The following is a 15000-nucleotide window of genomic DNA, read 5'->3' on the forward strand; positions in this document are numbered from 1 at the left end:
GCCTGTATCTTCCTCCTTATGTCACTGTTACCGTCTCATCCTCTCGTTGTATCTGTTTAGCGCTACGAGGAAAGTGTCCTGCTCTTATGGGAGTAACTTGTGAAGGGTCCGAAGGTTCATGTGTAGTCTCTCTCTCTCTCTCTCTCTCTCTCTCTCTCTCTCTCTCTCTCTCTCTCTCTTTATCTGTGTGTGTGTTTGTGTTTGTGTGTGTGTGTGTGTGTGTGTGTGTGTGTGTGTGTGTGTGTGTGTGTGTGTGTGTGTGTGTGTGTGTGACAGCAATGAGAGAGAGAGAGAGAGAGAGAGAGAGAGAGAGAGAGAGAGAGAGAGAGAGAGAGAGAGAGAGAGAGAGAGAGAGAGAGAGAGAGAGAGAGAGAGAGAGAGAGAGAGAGAGAGAGAGAGAGAGAGAGAGAGAGAGAGAGAGAGACTGCAGTATATCTTTGAGGGCCGTGTGGCAATTTCCATAAATCTTGAAGCACTACACCGCATTGCACTATATTGCAACCACCGGAGCTGGCCGCAGTTTAACATCGTATAAAATTGTCGTTCTTTAACCCTTTTTTCCATAACAGAGACAGATGGCGGCTGAGTCACGGGACACGGCGCGAGGAAGAGGAGGAGGAGGAGGAGGAGGAGGAGGAGGAGGAGGAGGGAGGGTCTTTGAGGAATATATTAAGAAATGAAAATACTTAAGACAAAATTGAATGTGAAAGGAGAGGACGCTATGAATTGTTAAGCTTATGTACGTGCTCTGATTATCCACGTACTATTTTACTTCAGAATAGTAGAAGGAAAGAATCACAAGGAACGTACGATGAGATTTAATTGCCACTAGGAATAAAGGACAAAAATAATGATTCAGGTAATAAAAATAAAAGTAAATTTGACAGGAATCTAATTAAGACGTCTCCAAATATTTCGCCATTTCTTTTTTTCCTTTCATTATTTTGCATTTCATTTCATTTTTTTTATTCGTTCCAATTTTATACTTATTTTCTTTTTGCTTTCTATCATCCTTCTTTCTTTTTTCAATTCCCTTTCTCAATATTTTCATAATTCTGTTTCTCTATACGTCTCCTCATTTTCTCTCTTTATCCTTCCATTTTCCTTTGTTTTTTTTTCATTTTCATTCTAACATTTTCATATTTTTCTATTTTCCCAAGCTTCCTTACATTTCTCCTTCTCCTTCTTCTTCCCCTCCTCCTCCATTTCTTTCCTCAACAAAGCCTCCTTCTCTTCTTTTATTTATATACTCCCTTCCAAAGAACACACCTTTCATTCTTACCCTTTCTTCATTTTCTTCTTCACACTTCCCTCCTCCTCTCCTTCCTTCTCCTTCCTCCTTTTAACTCCTTTTCTCCACCATTCCTTCTCATTACTCCCCTTTCATATAATTTTCCTCCAGCTTTTCCTCTTCATCGACCATTTTTTCTACATTTTCCTCCTTTCCTTCCTTGTTGATCCAGAGAGAGAGAGAGAGAGAGAGAGAGAGAGAGAGAGAGAGAGAGAGAGAGAGAGAGAGAGAAAGAAAGACACCAATGATGATTCACTAAGGTGTCACCATTACTGTAAGAATGAGAGGTTCTTATGTGCTCTCTCTCTCTCTCTCTCTCTCTCTCTCTCTCTCTCTCTCTCTCTCTCTCGAAGGGAAGTACGCTGCGTGATTGCGGTATTTCACTGGTACGTACTTTACATATTTAATCCAATTTGCTTCTATAAACATGTTTGATTTTTTTTTTTTTTATTTACGTTACTCTTTTCCTCTTCAGACATCGACACCTTCGCTGCACAAAAGGTCACCCGGTTAGAAATACATTGAAAAAAAAAAATAATAATAAATAAATAAAGCTGCCCTGAGATATAAGGAGAAAAAAATTGCAGAGGTAAGGTGCAGAAAAACCGATACATCACCACCCAACCCTACCCACCCATCGATTTCCAGTAGTTGTACCTCTACGTGTGGGGTGGTGGTGGTGGTGGATGGAGCTCACCGGTGAAAGAAAACGGGAGGGGAAGAGGGTGGAAGAGAAAATGTTATCACGCCAGTCACAACGAAAAACGGAAACATTCTTACCGTTAACGAAGGAGCAGAGGGAATGATAATGGTGATGACGAGTGTAAGGAGGGGAAGGACAACAACAACAACAACAACAACAACAACAACAACAACAACAACAACAACCGAAACAAAACAAAAAAATAACAGTAAAAAGCATGAAAATTTTCCAGGCATCTTAGAGAGAGAGAGAGAGAGAGAGAGAGAGAGAGAGTGTGTGTGTGTACGATGGAAGTAAGGGGAAGATACGTGAAGTAGAGGTGGAGGTGGTGGCTATGACAGGCTTGATGGTCGAATGGGTGGTGTTAGGGCGGGTGGACGGCTAGTTAGGTAGATGGGTAGGTGGGTGGGTGAGTAGGTGGGTGGGTAGGTGGGTTGCTCTGCTCCAGGCGCGGTGAAAAGAGGGAATGAGAACGCAAAAAAAAAAAAAAAAAAAACAGTCACCCAGCAACTCCCTGTTCTCTCTGGGTGTTGTTTGTATAAGGGCAGAAGGAACAAGAAAAGTACTTCAGGAAAAATGGAAGAGGAAACTTAATGGTTGATGACATCCACGAATATACAAGTAGATAAACAAACTATGCAGAAATACACGTTAACATTAAATAGTTGGTGGAGGGACCGGTCTGCAGTGTGCCATAGATGTGGGTGAGGAAGGAAGGGGCAAGGATGAGGAAGAGTTGACTGGCTGAGCGGCAGAGGATGGCGTGGGCACGTGAGGGAGATGGGCAAGGCAGGACAGGTAAGGGCGTGTCCTGCCGGCGTGCGGGCGGAGGGCGTGGCTCAAGGTTATAGACGGGTGGTACAAAAGGACAGCCCGCCACCCTCGCTCTTCACTCGTCCTCTGCCGTCGTCATGAAGTCCTTGGTAAGTCCCTGAGCTGCAGCGACGCCCTCCCCTCGCCGCAGCCTCCTCGCTAACCTCACCTCACCTCCGGTAACGTGTATTTCTGTCGTGTCCTCGTCTCGATCACTGAAGGACGTGTGTGTTTGTGTTCCCTTAGGTGCTGCTGTCCCTCATGGTGTCCTCCGTCCTCGGAGGCACCACTCTCCTCCAGTACCCACTCGGTCCCGCTGCCATCGCTTACTCCAGCCTCACCCACGGCGTTCCTAACGTCGAAGCCACTGGAGACGTGGTGCAGACCCACGCTGTCAAGGCCCTGGGTCGCCCCGTGGTGACCTACACTCCCCAGGTGACTGAAGTCCGCCCTGAGCTCAAGATCTACGAGAAGACATACGACGTGTCCGTGCCCAAGCCTGTGTACCAGACCCAGCACGTCACCCCCGTGCACCACAAGTACGTGGCTCAGCCCTACGCCGTGCCCCAGCCTTACGCCGTACCTCAGCCCTATGCTGTGCCTCAGCCCTACCATGTGCACCACCATGTTGCCGCCGTGCCCGGTGTGCACGCCGTGCCTGCCGTGCACGCCGTGGTAAGCGCCTAATTGTGACAGAAGACGACGACGTACCCAAAAGTTTTCTCCCATGACAATGTAGCACGTCCGTGACATACACCTGGCCATAGCTTTGTAATTTTGACTCAGACACTGAATAAATGTTCGTTTTTTGTTGTTGTCGAGTTTCCATGCTCTCAGCACCGAGTTTTAGTGTGTTTTCTAAAAGCACTCAGTAACCCACTTGTGCACGGAGGCTTAGGGATGCGTGGCTCAAGTGGAAGCAATAGCTGGTGGAGAGGAGAATAGGAGAAGAAGGAGTTGAGAGAAATTACAGGGATGGTAGTATAGCTAAAGACACTTTCTGCATGGATTTATTCTTATGTGTGACAGGAAACGGTCTCTCCAGAACAACACAGCGTGTTATAGTAATACAGAACTTAATCATTTAAAAACGGTGAAATTTACATGAGGATGTGAAATATTAGTCATTATGAAGAAAACTTAATGAACATCTGTGACATTTAATGCAAAGCAGTCGTCACCTCGTACTGCCAAAATTGATTTACTTGCACTGAAGCACGAGTGTCAGACCAATGGATTGTCTTATATCATTCTAGAGATAGAATCTTACAAGATGTCATTTCCGTACAAGCAAACATTGATCTGGAGGCTATAAATGTGAAGCACAGCACACTGCTTCAATATCATGACTTTTTATTCTTAAGGAAAAAAATCGTGAATGAAATAACGTATAACTAGAGCCAGCTAGCCATCCTCTCTTCTTGTTCTTCCCACGTTCTTCATTCTACTTCCCAATCATTCTCTTTCCTTCAGTTCCCCCACTCGCTCTACACTGTCCTGCCCTACGTCTTTTTCTCCAATCCTCCAGCTCTTACCGCCTCCAACAAAACCCAACTCTTCCACACACTCACACGTAAATTGAACCACTTAAAACTTTCAGTCCACCTAGTGTTATGGTGAGCACGAAAACGTTAGCTTCAGAAAGTTTTATTTATCTAAAATAACAGCTGAGAAAGCCACAACTCTTGTTAAACACTGTATGTACAACACTAAACTCTACACTGTATCATACACCGGCGTCAGTGAAATCCTTGAGAGGCGAGGATACTGAAGACAGGTCTTTCTGCGCATGTGCATCTAACGGCGCAAGTTATTTCATACGTAAAACATGAAAGGTTATTATAAGTTAGATTTGCTTTGGCTTGGTTTGGCTAGGTTATACTAGAAACGTTACTTTCCACCCCGTCTACTCTGTGGGCATAGATAAGTCCTAATGTATCTTTTAAGTCTGTAAAATTCTTCATTAACGACTTGAAGGCTTCTTTCGATCAAAATTGAAACAGGTATTAATGATCAAGGTATAGCAAATATATATTGCTGTGGAGAAAAACAAAGAAAAACACCTTGGAGATCAAGAATATCGCAATTGGTGTATTTGCAATGATAAGGCATGCACAATTCAACTCGCCAGTATTCTCACAGCTCAAAAATTTCGCACAACACCAGTTCAGCGCAGCTCATCACCACAACAGGTGCCACGTGAATGCGTGATGCGGAAAGCCAACGATCAATGCGATGCGGTTGACCGTAGAACAAAACAAGTACAAAACAAAAAAAAAAAAAAAAATCATGAGTTCTGACAAGATAGCTGAAGAGAAGGAAGTCCTGTACCTCAATATTTCCATTGGCCAAATCCAATATTCAATTTATATATACTTTTTATTGTTTTTTTTCAATGGGTTGCATAGTTGTAACCTTCTAAATCAACATTATCAATGACTACTACTATTCCTGCCACTGCTGTTTCTGCTATTTGCATTGTAAACAGGAGTTTCTATTATATCCTGATATATTTGCAATGTTGCGATCACTTGGAATGACTTATGGCGCCGCAAGAAGGTCATGAAGGCTAGTGTTGTAAGAACGATACTTCTGTCACCGAGAAACTGCCGTAAATCAGAATCGAACTTGCAACCTTTTGGGCCGTGCAACAGAACGGCTCGGCTCACGTAAGCACCCGAGTCACGACTTCAATAATCAAGTATTTTCGATCACGTAAACTCGTGACGTTATAGAGGCGTCACGAAGCAGCCACGTGGCCAGCTGACCTTGTGGACACTTACATTTCTTTGAGTGTAATGAAAAATTGCCTCCACATTACTGTCCATTTTCTACACATCAGAATTTATCACGAGAAGCTACAAAGTGCCACAAAATCTAGCATAGCATTATAAGTCAACCATCCGTCACACACTAAACATCAGATCAAGAGAAGGAGTGAGCTATCAGTAAAGAGCTGAGTGAACTGAGGAGTACATTTCAACGTCATACTTTACCAATAACCTTTGCTAAATGCCACTCATGTAACGTCATGAGTCTCAATCTGATGTTACTGAATGACGGAGAGAGAGAGAGAGAGAGAGAGAGAGAGAGAGAGAGAGAGAGAGAGAGAGAGAGAGAGAGAGAATTTGTTTTTGTTTACGACTGTCATGATTTACGCAAAAATAATAAGTTTGGTAAATATAAAGCATGGCCTGTATTTCGTATTGTTTCGGCTCTTATCCCCTTCAGTCTTGGGGATCTATTGGGAACAGAGTTTTCAGGTTATAAATAAAAGAAAATACCATGACAAAGTGTCGCCTCTTACATCTACAAATAAGTAAGGAGCTACTGCTGTTGTTTCAATGGGGGTCATATTTGAGCAGCGTTGACACCGATACTTGCAGAAAAATCTCCCGAAATTTATAGTTCACCTGACTGCTACAGCGTTGGCAATGTTAGGATAGATTAGATTTGGTTAGGTTGAATAGTGCTGGATTAGATTAAGAGAATTATCGCTGCTTAAATATGGCGCCCATCATAACAACAGCAGTAATTCCATACATATTCGTGGTGTAAAGAGGTGACAATTGACCATATTCTAGCTTTCTGCACCAGAAAACCCCGCTCTCTCAAAAGCTTCCCAAGATTGCAGGTGGTAAGAGCCGCGAAACCACGCTTTTTACTTACCGAGTGTTCTAAAAAGCCCACAAAGGTCCACAGATTCTACACTGTTAAGGGTTGAAGGTTTGAGCAGTGCAAATAGCCATACATTCAGTTCTTCCTAAGACAAGTTAGCGTGCCTCTACGTACACGGTCTGACATTTTCTTTCGGGCAAACACTGTTACCATACCATAAGGCAAAGCAGGATGACGTCATAAGCGTTGAGCCAAAGAAAGATATGGCAGTAAAGACTAAACAGTAGTACCAAATGAAATTACATACCAAATTTTCTGTTTTGTTCACCTGGCAAAGACTGGTAGACAATGTTCGAAGCTGGTGTTAGTTGGCAACCACAAGTATTTAAGTAAGTGTTAGTGTGGACTACATTAATTGTTCCTACTCATCTGTTTGTCCTTGTAAATTTCTGCCTTGACGTTCCATAAGCATGGGTTCTATCGGTATAGTTCGATTAGCAACAGAGTGTCTCTTCTCTCCCAATGGCAGCTTTTGTCTACGACTGACGTACTGCTAGCCATGTTGACAGAACAGATGAGAAATATTTTGTTGATCGTGTGCCTGGCAGTATCGTATACTTCCATGCCTGTCCCAGTGCCACAAATGGGCCACCAGCGTCCGAGCTCCAATACTACGAAAAAGGGCAGTGCTCCCTCTTCTGACGTCATCTGTAAGCTTTTCTGCTTTTCATTGTTAACTGGTAATAGTGTTTGTCCAACGGACACTGTTCAACCATGTGGACGCACGCTAACATCTTACCTCGCCTCTCCGCGCCGCCATGGGTATCTTGAAACAAAGGAACATGTGAAATTGTGCGCCACGCTGCCTTATATCACCACGCCTGGACACAACACGTGGGTGGCATTGATATCTTAACACAGGCCTCGAGTATTTAGGGTTTGCATCGTAGAATAAGGAGAGGAAAATCGTATCACTTCCACACACTGGGGCACTGAGCAAACCCAAAAGAGGCCAAACACAACCCAGAGTCCAACTGGCACCTGCATGGCTGGTGAATCTCACAAAGCGCGTGACGGAGAGCTAGCATAGAAAACTTGTGGAACGTAAGATGTACAAATTCCTCGTTGATTGCTGTAATATCTTACTTTTCTTTATATATATATAATAGTAATAATAATTAGTTTTGTTATTTCATTAATCAGTTTTTCCTTTTGGTGAACTTCCTGTAAGTAATTCTAAGTAGTGAGATAGAAATGAAACAAAATGAAGTAAAATGCAATCAGACAAGAATATAAACCCTCCTCATAAATTCTGAATAAGCAATACTAGACGTATATTGACGAGAAACGTGTGTGGTGCACAGTCCGAGTGTAATATTAGAAGAGTCAACCAGCCCAGGCACGATTACCTTCGTTTACCTCCACCGCGTCTTCAAAGAAAACGTACAAAGAAAGTGAGGCAAAGGTAGACTCATCTAATTTTCTCTAGCCACACTATACACAATATATTCTGGAATATTAACATAAATACATGCAAAAAAAAAAAAAAAAATGAATAAAGCAATTATGTGTACAGCTCGTAATTGGACACACACACACACACACACACACACACACACACACACACACACACACACACACACATTCGCATTTTTTACACACACCTCGTAGTGTAGTGGTTAGTACGCTTGGCTCACAACCGAGAGGGCCCGGGTTCGAGTTCCGGGAGACAACGCAATTGGGCGAGCCTCTTAATGTGTTGCCCCTGTTCACCTATTAGTGATTTAGTACGTACAAGATGTAACTCGAGGGGTTGTGGCCTTGCTTTCCCGGTGTGTGGTGTGTGGTGTGATCTCAGTCTTGCCTAAAGATTGGTCTGTATGAGTTCTGAGCTCTTATAATTCCGTTGGGGAAAGGTTAGCTGGGTGACTAGCAGGCGACCGTGGTGAATAACAGATACACAGAGAGCACTATTCCTTTTGATAAACATGTGATACAGCGAAGTAAAAGACCGTGTAAATTATCGCTATATCAATATGAATATTTCCTAACATTTTGATATTCATAGTATTAAATATGTTTTGTGTCAATCCATGCCGTGTCAGTCTGCCCAGGACACAATATCGAGGCACAATGAGAAGTGGTCTGCTCACCCTCATATCCCATACATGCTTACACAGACAGCCCTCACTGAAGCAAGAGCATAAAATTATCAGAAATGGAAGAGACACTGGAAATCTTATGAAAGCTTTACAGTAGTTTACCTTACAAAATGAAAGAACTAAAAAAGAACGAGTCTTCTTATGGCAAACTATTGTAGATGCTGTAGTTAATTAATTTTCCTCTACTCACACCACTCGCTCATCGGCACACTCTTGTACGTACCTGCAAAAAACAGAGAAGAGAGTGTTAAAATATGTTGACAAGAACATGCAAACAATTATTAATAAGTTTGAGTTCTTAGAATTATTGAACACAAGCTCTGCACACTTCAGCCACATAAACCTTCGTCTTTTACTGTTCACCTATGGAAATTACACATGAAAAATACAGATAAATTAGAAAATAAATATGAGCTTTACTGTTAAAAGGTGTTGACAAGAATATGCAAACAATTATTAATAAGTTTAGTTCTTAGAAATAGGTACTGAAGACAAGCACTGCACACCACAGCCACATAAACCCTCGTCTTCTATTACACATGAAAAATAAAGATAAATTAGGAAAATATGAGCTTAACGGTGAGAATGTGGAGAGTTAATCTTGGATAAAAAAAAAAAAAGTATATATCTACGTAATAATAATACTTTTGATAACTTCTCCCTCTTCTCCCACAATACTTCACCCAGAATACTTCAGACCAACTTAGGGAGTGTTAGGAACCAATAAGACTTATTTACTTAACGATTTACTTTGATCTATTTATCATATTTTCCCTATTCATTTATTCTATTCTATTCTATTTTTCTTTTGATTGGTACTGGAGAAAATTATGTGGTACGTGGTTAAAAAAAAAAAAAACTACTATGCTACTACTACTATTATAACAACAACTACTACTACTACTACTACTACTACTACTACTACAATAACAGAACTAATAATAGCAACAATAATAACAGTAATGAATCCTCATCAGGTGACTGGCAAAGCAATTAACAGGTAATAACTTAATGGGCCGCTACAGGTGTTAAGGTTAATTGCACTGGGAGTAATGGGCAAGACAGGATGCGAAAGGCAAGGATACCAAGAAGGAAAAGGAGGAGAAGGTGGAGGAGCAGATGGGAAAGAATGAAAGGAGAAAAGGGAGGAGGAGGAGGAGATGGGAAAGAATGGAAGGAGATAAAGGGAGGAGAAGGAGGAAATGGGAAAGAATGGAAGGAGAAACGGATGGGAAAAGGAAGAGGGAAGGGAAAGGATTAAAGCAAAAGGAGGAGGGAAAGAATTTAAGACAGAGGAGGGGAAGGAAAGGATGAAATGGGAGAGAGAGAGAGAGAGAGAGAGAGAGAGAGAGAGAGAGAGAGAGAGAGAGAGAGAGAGAGAGAGAGAGAGAGAGAGAGAGAGAGAGAGAGAGAGAGAGAGAGAGAGAGAGAGAGAGAGAGAGAGAGAGAGAGAGAGAGAGAGAGAGAGAGACTAGGAAGATAAGCTAAAATAAGTGGGAAGAGCTTAGAATAAAAGAAAGAAAAAATAATGAAACAAAAAGAGATGGAGGAAGTGACGATGAGATGAAGAAGGGAAGAGAGAAGAGTAAAAATAAGATATAGATATGTAATGGAAGGAAATGGGAAGAGAGATGGGAGAGGAGAAGGAGGAGAGAGGTAAGGGAAGGGTGAGGGAGAGGTGAGGGCGAGGGAAGGCACAGAGCAGCCTCAGGAAAATCATTACCATATTAATTAAGAAGGCCGAGGCAGCTCCTGAAACGTAATGAAGTAAGAGGAGTTACCCCTGAGACCTTATCCGTTTTCTTCTGTAGCCAGGCCATTACCGGGAGCTTTCGATACATTCCGACCACTAGTTAGGTAATTAGTCATGGGTATACCGTAACGACTACTTCTACTACTACTACTACTACTACTACTACTACTACTACTACTACTACTACTACTACTACTACTACTACTACTACTACTACTACTACTACTACTACTACTACTACTACTACTACTACTACTACTACTACTACTACTACTACTACTACTACTACTACTACTACTACTACTACTATTACTACTACTGTTATTACTATTACTACTACTACTACTACTACTACTACTACTACTACTACTACTACTACTACTACCACAACTATAGCTACTGCATTTTGTGATTTTGGTGTTACAATTACTGCTACAATGTTAGTAAACCAAGATTATTTATACTACTACTACTTCTACTACTACTACTACTACTATTACTTGAGTTTGGACTTCAACAAACGCTTCTAGATCCCTTTACACCATTAAATAAAAAGCTAATCATAAGGTCATGCTAATAAACAACCGTAGAAACACCAAACAAATATCCACAACTGCAAAGAACAACAATAATTACACCAACAAATAGACACACACACAAAAAAATTAAAAAGTTCACGAACATAAAAAAAAAAAAAAAACAATAACAGCAAACAACAAGAACCACAACTTTATAAAGGCTTCAAATCACAGGTGTCAGACAGAAGAAGAAGAAGAAGAAGAAGAAGAAGAGGAGCACCACGTGAGAAACAAACACACACACACACACAAAAAAAAGTAAAAAATAAATAGAAAAAAAAATAAAGGGAAGGCCGGAGGAAGAGACGCCCCAGAGAAAATATTTACCGTCACATCCCTGTCTCGTGTTATCAGCTCTTGTTATCTGGCCAGTGGATATCGAGCGGGGGATTATGACCACCAACCCGACCGCCATTAGCTCCCACTATCTCACTCCGACACAGCGCGGGAAGAGAAAGAGAGAGAGAGAGAGAGAGAGAGAGAGAGAGAGAGAGAGAGAGAGAGAGACAAGGTAAAGGAAAAAGGATAAGCAAAAAGGGTAGTGACAAGAGGAGGAGAAGGACGAGGAGGAGGAGGAGGAGGAGGAGGTGAGGAGGAGGAGGAGGAAAAGGAAAGGAGGAGAAGAAGGTGGAAGAGGAGGAGGAGGAGAAGGAGAAGGAGGACGAATACGACGACAAGGAGGACGAGGACGAGAAGGAGAAAGAGGAGTAGGCGGAGAAGGAGGGAGGCGGAGGAGGAGAAAGAGGAGGAGGAGCAAGAGGAGGAGGAGGAGAGCAGACCTATCTTCCTCCTAATGGTTCTTTCATCCATTCAGGTAACCTCCAGGTGTGCCATTAACCCTTAAGGACGAAAGCAGGTATAAAGACAAGTGTATTCTAACCTCAATGGAAAAAAAAAACTAGACATCTTTTTTAAACTCTATAGTGCTATGCGAGGAGAAGGAGGAGGAGGAGGAGGAGGAGGAGGAGGAGGAGGAGGAGAAGGAGGAAGAAGAGTGTCCTAATTAGAGGAACAGGTAATTAGGATACCTGTGCTCACCTGTGGAAGTTTGGGAATCCTTTGGTAGTACACCTTGACAACTTTATTTAATTAGTGGCAGGTATAATACAGTCATGATACACTCTCTCTCTCTCTCTCTCTCTCTCTCTCTCTCTCTCTCTCTCTCTCTCTCTCTCTCTCTCTCATTAAGCAGATTAGGTAAAGACATCATCATCATCAGTGACAGGTTAATGAAAAATTCCGATAAAAAATAACTCGTTTCTCAAGATTTGATCATTAACTTTTATTTCTTTTACTTGCCAAACATGACGAGAGAGAGAGAGAGAGAGAGAGAGAGAGAGAGAGAGAGAGAGAGAGAGAGAGAGAGAGAGAGAAAAAATCTGCACACATCCAACCAACCACCCACCCACCCACCCATGCACACACGTACACATACACACACACACACACACACACACACACACACACACACACACACACACACACACACACACTTACCAGGCATAACAGAGATGGGTGGAGTGAAGGGCGTCTTAAATAGGTATCATGTGTCTGAGAGGGATGGGACAGGAGGAGGAAGAAGAGGGGATGGAAGAGGAAGAGGAGGAGGAGGAGAAGGAGGAGGAGGAGGAGGAGGAGGAAAGACAGAGTTGGAGAAGGAACAGATGGAGAAAGTGTGAGATGATTAGGAGAAAGCTGATATGAAGTGAAAGCATCCATTACAGATAGGAAGTAAATGCGTACGTGAGGAAATAAATGCATCTAGACAATAAGAAAAAGAGAAATAAGAAAAGGAGAACTCATAGAAAGAAAATACGAAGACTGTGGAACGTAAAAAGGAAATTATCTGTTAAAATAGATTAATATATGTAAAAAAAACGAAAAAAGAACAGTTTAATAAGGAAATAACACTCTTCCACTTCTCGGAAAAAAATAACTAAAATGTAAAAATAACAAGAGAGAAAGAAGAAAGAAAAAGAACAGGAAAATTATCTTAGCTTAAAGACTTCCTATTGCATATTTATAAAAAAAAAAAAAAACACTAGAATATTATAAACAAACAAAATCATTACCACACACACACACACACACACACACACACACACACACACACACACACGGTCCCAGGTATAATTAAGCAATTTACATGTATATTCGTGTAGTGATGTGCGTGGGGAATGAGGCGTGGGATAGGCGTCTTATCACTTACACTCACAGGTAAGCCACGGCCACACAGGTTAATTGCGTACAGGTAACAGTGAGGAAAGCAATTACAGGTGAATGTCCCGGAGGAGGATGAAGATGTATCGGTGTGTTATTTTATCCTATGAGGTATTAACCCCTTCAGTACCATGACACGTTTCCATATTCCTTCTACTTACTATTTGGTGATTTTATACAGCTTCAGAGACTTATGTTGAGGGTTAAAATAGTGAAGACTTTGGCTATTAATGTTCTGACTTCCATACACCCTTCCTAATGTCAATAAAATCGTCTAATCGTATCCAAAATCAAGGTAAAAATGCGTCCCAGTACTGAAGGGGTTAAAGGGAAAAATGATCAGAATATTGTAAAAAGTAGGAAAAATTACAACGATGATTAGTGGCGAGGCGAGGCAGCAAAGAATGAAATGATGAACGTAAGAAAGTTATTGCATTCACATCGTATTTTGTTCATAATCTATACTTTTGACACGAGTTTCAAATACTTATTTTTTTTCACATTTCATCTATACGCAATTTTTTTTCGCTAATTTGTTATTCGCAAATGTATGTATTTCTGTTTAGTCGTAACGAAATATGTCTGTCTGTCTGTCTGTCTCTCTCTCTCTCTCTCTCTCTCTCTCTCTCTCTCTCTCTCTCTCTCTCTCTCTCTCTCTACCATATAGTCTCACCCTTTCTATTCTTGCCTTAATCCTTTCTTTTCTTCACCGTTCCCTCTCACCTCTGCCCTAAAAACACTTCCCTCTTCGTTTTTCCTCTCCCACGTCCTCCGCACTACGCAAAACCCTCACACCTTTCCTTCCTATCTCGCACCTCCGCCCTCCACTTCCTCTCCCTTCCACCTCTCATGTTACACTTCCTCCTTCCCTTCCTCCTCCTCCTCATCTTTCTCTCTTTACCTGTTCCCTCTCACACCTTCCTTCTGAGGTGCGCATGTCCCTGCATACGCAACACCTGTCCTTGATGAGCTTCTGGCCCAGGTATTTGCTGAGTCAACAGTTTTGCGCACAGGTAGGTTCAGGTGTTAATTGCCTCTTGCTTACTGTCACAAGGCAACCTGCGCAGCCATCAGGGATTCAATTAACTCTTGAGGAGGAGCGAGTTGTTTATGGTATTAAGCTTCACTTGATAATTGTTGTGGTGTCCCCTGGCGCTTCTACGGAGTGCATTTGTATGACGTCCCTGCCTCTGCTGTGTGTTGGTGCTTGAATCGTGAGCAATTCTCGCCCATGTGGCTATGCGTGCTGTCTGTGTATCTTATTTACTGTTTATGTGTTTGTTTATTGACTGGTTTGTTTTCGCTAGTGCGGTTAGTTTTAATGCTTTCTTAAGATTAACCCCTTCAGTGACATGACACGTTTTCGTATTTATTTTGGTTACTATTTCATGATTTTACCCAGCTTCAGAAACTCATGGGGGGGTTAAATTAGTGAAAACTGTAGCCATTAATTCTCTGATCTCCATACACTTTTCCTAATGTCAATAAAATCGTCTAAGCATACACAAAATTTAAGGTAAAAATGCGTCCCAGTACTGAAGGGGTTGATATGAATGTTGCGTTTGTTTTTTGTCGGTTGAGGAAAGATTTCAGATTCCCTTGATATTCCATCGATTGTCTTCATTGCTATCATCTTTTGTGTAATAAATATTGAAATACATTAATTATGTTTGTCAATATTTTAGTTGAAAATATCAAAACTGTTCCTTTATAATCCAGATTTTTGTGAGATGAAAGCATTACAGATTAGAAAAGTAGCTTTGGTTTTCCTTGTATTATAACTCAGTTTCATACGTCAGATTTCAAATAATAATGAAATAAATAAAACTCAACAATTATAGTACTACCACCACCACCACCAC

General features: G+C 41.6%; 2 protein-coding genes across 5 annotated transcripts in view; one reads left to right on the plus strand and one right to left on the minus strand.

Moving 5' to 3' along the window:
- Positions 1-15000, minus strand: part of LOC123498954 (agrin-like) — an 849095-nt gene that overhangs the window by 472010 nt on the left and 362085 nt on the right. The window lies entirely within an intron of this gene.
- On the plus strand, positions 2761-3620 carry LOC123498957. The gene is made up of 2 exons (XM_045246566.1): positions 2761-2917; positions 3054-3620. The coding sequence occupies exons 1-2, from the start codon at positions 2906-2908 to the stop codon at positions 3492-3494; spliced, it is 453 nt and encodes a 150-aa protein (XP_045102501.1). The 5' UTR covers positions 2761-2905; the 3' UTR covers positions 3495-3620.

The sequence above is a fragment of the Portunus trituberculatus genome, chromosome 48 (assembly GCF_017591435.1).
Source record: "Portunus trituberculatus isolate SZX2019 chromosome 48, ASM1759143v1, whole genome shotgun sequence".
Classification (NCBI taxonomy): domain Eukaryota; kingdom Metazoa; phylum Arthropoda; class Malacostraca; order Decapoda; family Portunidae; genus Portunus; species Portunus trituberculatus.